Below are 9107 nucleotides of genomic sequence, written 5' to 3'. Positions count from 1 at the left end.
GTTGGTAGCTGCGGGCGCTGCGCTCTGGAGACACGTTTCCCCTGAAGGGAAGAATAGTAACTGCTCAGGGACGGCCTCTGAGCGGCCCGTGGTGGGGAGGTCTCTCTCTCTCTGCGGCGCCCTTGAGCTGTTGCGGGGCGCGCTGCTGTCCGGCCGGGTGGGAAGAACTACGGGATTCAGTGGAAACTGCTTTTCCCCCTTGAAAAATTAACCTGTTACTTCAGCTTCTTGAAAGCAGCAAGAGTAACATTTCCCTAGGGTCTAGGAATGGGCTAAAGGGGTATAAGTTTTTTTCTGATGTCTTACCTGTTTGATACAATACACTGTGTAGTCTTAAGAGAGCACATAATAAAGCTATTGGAGAAAATACTCTCTTAATGTCTGTTTCCAGGTGTGATGTCCAAGGCGCTAGTGAGCGAGAGCCACCCAGCAGGCCTGCAGGCTGATTGTGAGGGCGGCTCCAGAAGGAAGACGTGGGGGCTGTTGGTCACTGCTGGTGTCGGTGGGACCTTGGTGGCACTCTATGCTGTGGTCACCCCCTTTGTGACCCCGGCCCTGAGGAGGGTGTGCCTGCCCTTTGTTCCTGCAACTTCCACTCAGATCCAGAATGTGCTGCAAATGTTAGAAAACAGAAGTGGCTCCCTAGTTGACATTGGTAGTGGGGATGGCCGCATTGTAAGTTATGGACATCGCCTTCCTTTTACGTTGCCTCTCAAAGAAGTGCTAAATGGCTCTAGCTGTGACTGCGTTGTTTTGTCAGATTTATGAATGTCTTGTCTTTGGCATCTGATGTGTTTTGCTTGAGTCTTACGAAAAAGCTCAAAGCTAAGAAAGGTTTATATTCAGTTTAGGTGAGCAATCAATATTTTTGCTCCAGTCTTACCTGCAGCTTGGCAAGGTAGTGTACAAAATGGTAACCTCATCCTGTTGGCTGGAGGGAATTGCACTGCATTCACATGAAAAGATGTGATCAAAGTATTGGTATTGTTATTCCCAAAGAGCTGTGATTCCACATAGGTTTATAGCTACAACGCATAAGGCTGTGAGATGAAATAGCATTGTGCTTTTGGAACTGCAGCTCTATGCTTATTGCATAAAGGTGATAGCAGAACAAAAGAGAATGAGAAATGATTACAAAAATAAAAATCCTGGTATTAGAACTGTAGCCTTCACACCTTTGTGCAGTGCTGGCTGCCCCGCTTCAAAATGAATGTGGTAAAACTGGAATAATTACCAAAAGAAATGGTGAGGATCACTGAAGCCAAAGTGATACTGTGCTTCCAGGACATTGTCTGAACCCCTGTTTGTGAAATGTGGTGGTGAGAGTATAGTGGAGAATGGTGTGGGTTTTTTTTGTAGTTGTGATGTTTTGTGTACCATTTCCTAGCCATCTGTATCAAGTCAGTTTTAGCAACAGGATGGCACACTAAGTGGGTTTTTGATGGAAGCAAGTTTAAGTTCTTGAATGCTACCTTTGTCTGTATTTCATGTGAATGAGTCAGCGATTTGTCCATACTAAAAAAATTTGATTTGGAAATCCAAATCTGTGAAGGTGACTTAGAAGGGATTGTGCCCAATAGGAAACGGAGAAAAGTGTCTAGGTACAAGAGAGCTGCAGTTTGTGATGCCTCCTCTGCTCAGCGTTCTGGCTGTTGACCCTCATCTGAGGCACCTAATTTGACTGGATACTGCATGCTTAACTTTGATATGTATATTTATATGTATGTGCCTAAATGGAGACTGAAGACTACTTGCAGAGCCAGGTGCCTCAGATGAAATGCTTGGTGTTGCCTTAATGCATCTGTCCTGAAAAAAAGTTGAGCTTCTGTTCAGATGCTTTTAAATATTTAGCATTAACTCAGGTGTAATTGGTGGATAAATAGGACCATATTTTTATTTCCAAGCATGGTAAAAATGTCAGATTATTTTAGTAATGCTGTGTGCCCGATGGAAGATGCATTATTTTAATAGCATTATCTGGATAGTGTGTTTCACACTGTTTGAGAAGTTCTAGCAAGAAATATGTACTTATTCCTGATTTCACCTTGCCTGTTCTGTAATTTACAGCTCATCAGGCTCTTCCTGATAAAAACTTGGCAGTAACCTTTTAAATTATTACTTAAACCTTAACTCTAGAAACTGATGCCTTTTGTGTTTTCCTTAATTTTTTTTTTCTGAAAAATGTGTAGGCTCGGATCTTGTTTGGAGACACTTGCTATACAGTTTAACAGTTCTAAATCTTGGGGCCTAATTTAGAGGAGTGGCTTTGAAAACCTGTTTATCTGAATTACCATTTGCCTTTTAAAATAATGTATGAAGCTTAGCATTGGATGAAAGCTATACTGTGAGATTTGTGTGTGCTGTTTTGTTTTTTTTTTTTCAATTTTTTAACCTACATTTATTTTTTGACCTACTTTTTTTAAAATGTAGGTCAACAGATTACTTCTACTTTCTGTTGATAACATCATTTTGACTCTGATTCAGGGGTCTCTCAAGTGCCTACCCATCACTGCTTTTCATAAGTGCAATGCTCTAATTTTGAGCATTTCTGCTTGCGTATTTCATTATGCTCTCCATGGTCAGTTTTGGTACTCGTTAATTCCAAGGTAGTGTCATGACTATGTTAAATTAAAATTTTATGTAAATCATAGATGTACTGCAGGCTTACAGCTTTCCTCCGTGAATGTTTAAGCGATTCATTTTGTTTGCCTGAATATATCTATCTATTTAAATGAGACTAGTTATAATAGTAAAATGTAGTTTGAGTTTTTGTTCTCTGTAACTGTAATCTGTTGGGGATTAAAACCTGAGTGACTTTGAAGAGTGCATTCCTTTGATTTATGTTGTAAATAAAACTGTGTGCTCCTGTTTAGATGAATACACTTTCTAAGTGAAGATGTATTTTCTTCCTTGTAGGTGATAGCAGCTGCAAAAAGGGGATTCAAAGCTGTTGGTTATGAATTAAATCCCTGGCTAGTCTGGTACTCTAGATACCGTGCCTGGAGGGATGGGGTACACCACAACACCAAATTTTATATTTCAGACTTATGGAAGGTAGGTGGTGAAGTATGTGAGAATGAGTCTGGGATGTTTGAGAGATTTCCATAATTTGGAGATACTTTCTTGAAAGAACCATAATGCTGACTGGCCACAGGGTGCTGTATTGGGTTTTGAGAAGATTACGTGAGGCCATAGAAACTAGATTTACAGCACAGTACACTGCTCTGCTGGTTTTGTGCTTGGGTGAAGTGCTGTCCTTTTTCAGTATAGGTGCCTCGAGCATACTGTGTCATGCTTGTGCCTGTTGAATGATGTGGGATGCTGTAATGTCAGGCTTCACTGAGAGCTGATTCTGGGGAGTCAGTAACAAGACACTTATTCACCTAATGTGCAAGATCACAATCTTGTCTGACACTTCATTAGACGTGTGTTCTTTTCTGGCTGTGCGGTGTTTTACCTGGTTTTGAGTGTTGCTTTAAGGTAACTTACATTCACGTGACTGAGAATTTTTTGCGATTTTCATCATTTGAGTCACGAGTGCTTCTGTAGTGAGATGCTTTTTTGGGGGGTCATATTTATGTGGGCCACTCCCCTACCATTCCTGTCAAAAGTTGTGGGGTGTTTTGTCTTGTATGGCATTTTGTAAAGTGGATACCAGGAATTTTGGGGGAAAATGTGAATGTACTGTTTTTATCTTTGCTCAGAGAGGAGCATAGGAAAACTTCAGGGCATTGACTGGAAGAACCTGAGCATTGGACTGCCTGGGAAGTTTTTATAGCTAGCTAACATTTAACAAAAATAGGGACAGACTTAAAACATACCTCATTTTAATATATACAGGAGTTGTGGAAAAACTTAGCCATGAGTAAAATCTATTTTTCTGTATTTTCTAAACTGATACTTCTTGTGCTGCTAGAATTGGTGCCATATTCTTGGCCAGGCAGTAGAATTTTTTTACTGTTGAGCAATATAAAATTGTCTTTATGTGGAAGTTTGTGTGATGCAATGTTGATAGGGGATCTCCTTTCTTGTTTTTGATCTAAATCTGTGTTGAAAGGAGTGCAGCATCCCCTAGAGGGATTAGGGGAAAAGAATGGTGAGGACTTCTCCAAATACAAATACCATTTTCATTAAGACTTGTTCTCAAATTTTCTTTCAGGTTTCTTTTTCCCATTATACAAATGTTGTTGTTTTTGGGGTACCTCAAATGGTAAGTTCACTATTTTTGCATTGTTTAACTATTTTAAATATCAAGGCATTCAGTGTTAGTACATTCATCTGCAAAATGAACAAACCTGCAGAATGTCAAAGGTAGTTAGTACTAATATTTTGATATTTCATTGTTGCTTGTTAATGTCCAGATTGTGGAGTCTGTTTTCCACACGTCAGTATGCAGACTGGAGCGCTAAAAGTACACATGTTTTTTTGAGACATTCTGTCCATTAGTTCAGAACAAAATGAAAGCTGCTGTGCTCAAGTTGCTTGAAGGGAAGGTGATTGGTTCTTGAAAATTTCCGTTTTTCCTACTGAAGAAATGAGGAGTTTGCAGGGAAAGGATAGAGTAGGAAATTGGCTACGCTGATTTTTGGGAACCTTGTTAGAGGAGAGCATTGAACTTTGCTTCTGTTCATCTCCAAAACCCAGATCACCTCAAACAGGCCAGCAGCTGATATACTAAAATAGTCCTTTGCATGTGTTAGACTGTGAGGGTTTAGGAAGGGAGAAAAATTCTTCAAGTATAATTGCTAGAGTATAAGTGCAGAAATTCTGTGCCTTTTGGGAAGGCTTTGTAACCTATGTTCATTGTGTTCCTTGGGGAAAATGCATTCTTCAGCTTCATTCTTCAAAATTGCTGTAGAAATTGAGGTGCATAGCGATTGCTTTAGTGATACATTCAATAAATTCAGTCAGACTTTACATTTACTTTATAAATCAGATTGATTTAGTTTTCTCTTTTTAATAGAAAAGATAAAAAAATCTTAAATATCTAAATATACTTGATATTTTGAGTTATTATTAGAATGTTCTATATAGGTTGAATGCATATGGAAGAGTGAAGCAGAAATATCCTGTAAGTGCTTCTGTATTGCTTCTTCCTCTGCGAAGGCAGATGTGGGATGAAACGAGTAAAGAGCTTTGAGATACTATACCATACAACATACACCAATAATATTTCTGTAGTAGTAATAAGAAGCATAATAAAGCTTCCTTATTCTCTGCTTTTTCTTTAACAGCATTGGAATTAAATACCCATTTCAGACTCAGATTGTAACTCATGTTGGAAACTGAAGTGAAAATGCATTTTTTCCCCTACTTTTGTGAGTGACTTACTAGTGAGAACTGTACTCGTACTTGTGCTACAGATGTTGCCGGGTTTGGGTGTTATGTGCTCTCTAGCTTGAGTGCCGGGAGAGGGCAGTGTAAATATTTGAATTTGCAGTTAGAAATTCGCCAATTGCACTGAGGGGGAAAAGTGCAGGTGAAAAAAGTTATTTCAGTAAACTAGAAATAAACAAATGCCCTGGGAAAATGTGAGTAAACCTAGCAGAAATACTAGCTTAACTTTAAATCTAGTAGTATAAAGTGGGATAAATTAGTAACAGCTATGATAGAAAGAGTAGCTGTAGGGCTCAGAATACCTGCCGTAAATACTAGTCTAAATTCTCCCAGTAAAAGTACTGTCATAAATGTAGAAGATCCACACATATGAAGTCCTGTGTTTCCTGAGCATTAGTTTGCTCATGATCCTTTTTAAATTTACTTCGGAAGTTGTGAATGCTTAGCCTCCTGAATGACTAAATTGGTTTTCTAGGAACCTTTATGCATTTTGTCTCTTTTGCTGAGGGCAATAGATCTATGTAGCTTTTTTAATAATACTGGTGTAATTTGATGCTGTCACACAATTCTTTTATTTCATATCCAAGATTATCTTACAGAACCTGGATTTACTGATCTTCAGGGAAGACTAAGACCTCTCTGTTCATGCAGGTGTCTGGGGGAAGGTGTGTTTGAGTCACTGCAGAGAGGCTTTTAGTTGTTCAGGGAGGGATGACAGAACTCTTACCAGGTGTTCATGTTTGCACCTTCTGTGTATTTTAACTATTTATATATTGTACAAAAGATTTAATAAACTGTATATCTATGTAGACATACCAAAAAAACCTCAACCCTAGCTTAATTTAAAATACAGTATGTAACACCTACTATTACTGAGAGAGAGCGCTTAAAAACTGACTGTTTGGTTCAAGGATACAATTCTTTTTGGCTAAACTATTAATGAAGTTTTCTAATTTGAGTTAATATAGACATGAGTTGTCACTAATTTTCATAATTACTCATTAAAATTAGGCTATGTCTATATTTGTAATTTCTGTAATAACTTGGTCCTTCCTTTTCTGGTGTCTCAACTCAATTTAAGATCCCAAAGTGGGCTTGTTTTTCTAGTTTATTTAATATGCAGTAGCAAAAATGTTTAAAAGCATTTGCTGTATGGAATAAATCAGAGCATAGAATGCTTAAATATTCAGAGGTAACTGAGGTATATTAGATCTATGACAATGATTTTCCTAAAATACTCCATTCTAAGCTTAAATGTAGCTGTAATAGGATGTTACATCAAAGGTACACCCTGCATGTATGCGATAGTGTAAACTACCTGCAGCCTTTGGAGTCACATTTTCTTTAGTCAGTCTTGTTTTCTAATAATGATCTGTATTTTTTTAACTTTTTATTTATTTTGTATCCTTTGTGACTTAAATTGAACTGTATTTGTAAATAATTGCTGTCTTTTTAACCTTTTAATATCTAAGTGTTATGTCATGATATCAAAGTAAATAGTTTTTTACATGTAATAGAAGTAACCTGTGGAGCTTGCTGTTATAATTACTCCCTGAGATAGACACAGTATGTAAGAATAAAAGAAATTCCAAATAGATGTGCACTGATCTACTTAAGCATAACATGAAGCCTTTCCAAAGGACAAAAATAGCTAAATCTATCAAGTTTCATTTTTTCCAGAACATAATCACTATCTGGGGTGGGAAAGAAATTCCTCTGAAGTCTAGATGTGTTAATTCATTTCTCACTTAATCCGTAGCAGAATTTGCAAAGTACCTATTGGAGATAGAGAATCTGACTGGGCAGGGTGTTGCTCTGCTCTGGAAGAGTAGCGATACTTCCTTTGGCTTTCATCTCTGCTCAGTTTTGCAAATGGAGGAAAGCTAGATTGTAGGTCTTCAGCCAAGGAGTCTTGCATAGTGTTGTATGCCGCTTCATACAGTACAGCTGTGGGGACTTAACGTGCATGTTTTAACAGGCTGGAGCCAGCAAAGCTCAATTTCAATAGTACTTAACATACCAGTACTTTACTATACAGTGACAACAGAATGTTTGCTTTGGGTTATTGGCCCTATGATGTTTTGAGTGTCGCAAGATCTGTCTTGGTTAGGCTGGAAATTGTGAGTCATTGGCCTTTGAGTATCACACAATAGTTCATGCGACTTGGGCTGTCATAAGTGGTATAAATTCAGGGGGCTGAACTCTCATTCTCTACAGAAAAGAATCTTGCTGAAGAGAATAATGAATTGGAACATGCAAAGTCTTTTCTTAATTTGTGGTGGTGGTTTTCGTGTGTGGTTTTTTTTTTTTTTTTTTTTTTTTTTTTTACAAAAAGGCAATCTTCTGGGTGTTTTTTTTTTTGTTTTTTTTTTTTTTTTTTTTTGTTTTTTTTTTTTTAATCTAAGGGATTATCTGTGGGTTTTGATTGAATTTTTAGAATTTAGGATTATGATTTTCTTGATCTCACCAGTCAGGGCACTTCCTAGTTTTAGATACTCTTTGTCATTTCATCAAAGCCAAAATGTATATTGCTAATACTTTCCTAGATTTTTTTCTAAAAATTCCTCAAACCTTGGACTTCTCTTGAACACTTGAATTAGATTCTAAAGAGAATGCTTCTGTTTCACTGCTTCTGAAATCTTTTTATTGTTGCTCAACAGATGCCACAGTTGGAGAAGAAGCTAGAAGAAGAACTTGAATGCAATGCCAGAATCATTGCCTGTCGTTTTCCTTTCCCTTACTGGATCCCAGATCATACTACTGGAGATGGAATAGACACTGTGTGGGCCTATGATTTGAAACATTCTAGAGACTGTGAAACAAAAAGCGTGGAAATTACACCAGAAACAGAATCCTAAACATCTAATTTGTTTTTGTACTGAAATTTTTGACTTTGAATTCACCTGTTAAAGATAAGATTAATGTGAATAGAGCCCCAGGATACAGAGATACATATTCACTAAAATAACTGAAGTATGCTGGTTATCTGAAAGCCCACAAAGGTTAGTGAAAGGTGTAGTTAAATGGCTTAAAGTAGTAAAATTCTGAGAGAGTTTTATAGAAGCAGAAAACTTTAATATGGAAAATGGGATAAAACACGGTTCACTACTGTTAAGGGGAGTATATGTATAAGTTAAAATGCTCAAATTGGAAAAGTTAATGTATGAATTCTTTCTGAGCCTACAGAGCTTTTGTTATTGGTGTTGGAAGTGGTGTGCAAGTGGCTTCTCAAATGAGCCGTGGTCCCCAAATGTCTTCATTAGGTATGCCAAGTAGGCATAATGCTGCATACATCAAACCGATGCAGATGGAGTATGATGATGATACCAATGTTTTACCCCTCAGCCTTGAACGTGTACTTTTGAAAGTTGAATATGACACAACAAGCAAATATGACAAGTTGCTTATTCATGAACACAAGTGCAGCCCTTGATTATATTAACATGTTTTTATTTAACTTGTTATGTGAAGACCAAACCACAGAAATGTGCTCCTACTGAACACTTACTGGTGTAAGACTTTGCAGATGACCGTGATTTTTACTAACCTCTCTGATTTAGGAAGGGTTTCAAAAGTCACCTACTTGTCAGTGAAGCTTCACCACTTCTGTGTGCTCAGGCCTTGGATAAGATATGGATGAGAGTTGCTTACTTGAATGTGTCATGGATGAAGACTGTTTCTGATTGTAGGGCTAGTTGGTCTGACTAGCTTGGTTAAATCCGATTAGGCCTCATTTCATTTTGTACTGGGTTTGGGTGGCAGGTTTTGGT

At 37.8% G+C, this 9107-nt stretch overlaps 1 protein-coding gene across 1 annotated transcript; it reads left to right on the top strand.

The window, feature by feature from the left end:
* Positions 1-396: 396 nt before the first annotated feature.
* On the top strand, positions 397-8231 carry LOC104615194 (protein FAM173B-like). The gene is made up of 4 exons (XM_010292896.1): positions 397-675; positions 2917-3054; positions 4160-4210; positions 7998-8231. Exons 1-4 carry the CDS (start codon positions 397-399, stop codon positions 8193-8195), a joined length of 666 nt encoding a protein of 221 aa, XP_010291198.1. The 3' UTR covers positions 8196-8231.
* The last annotated feature ends 876 nt before the right edge of the window (positions 8232-9107 follow it).

This window comes from Phaethon lepturus, unplaced genomic scaffold, assembly GCF_000687285.1.
Source record: "Phaethon lepturus isolate BGI_N335 unplaced genomic scaffold, ASM68728v1 scaffold56868, whole genome shotgun sequence".
Taxonomy (NCBI): Eukaryota; Metazoa; Chordata; class Aves; order Phaethontiformes; family Phaethontidae; genus Phaethon; species Phaethon lepturus.
Note: the sequence above shows the minus strand (reverse complement) of the source record. Positions and strands in the feature narration are given on the sequence as shown.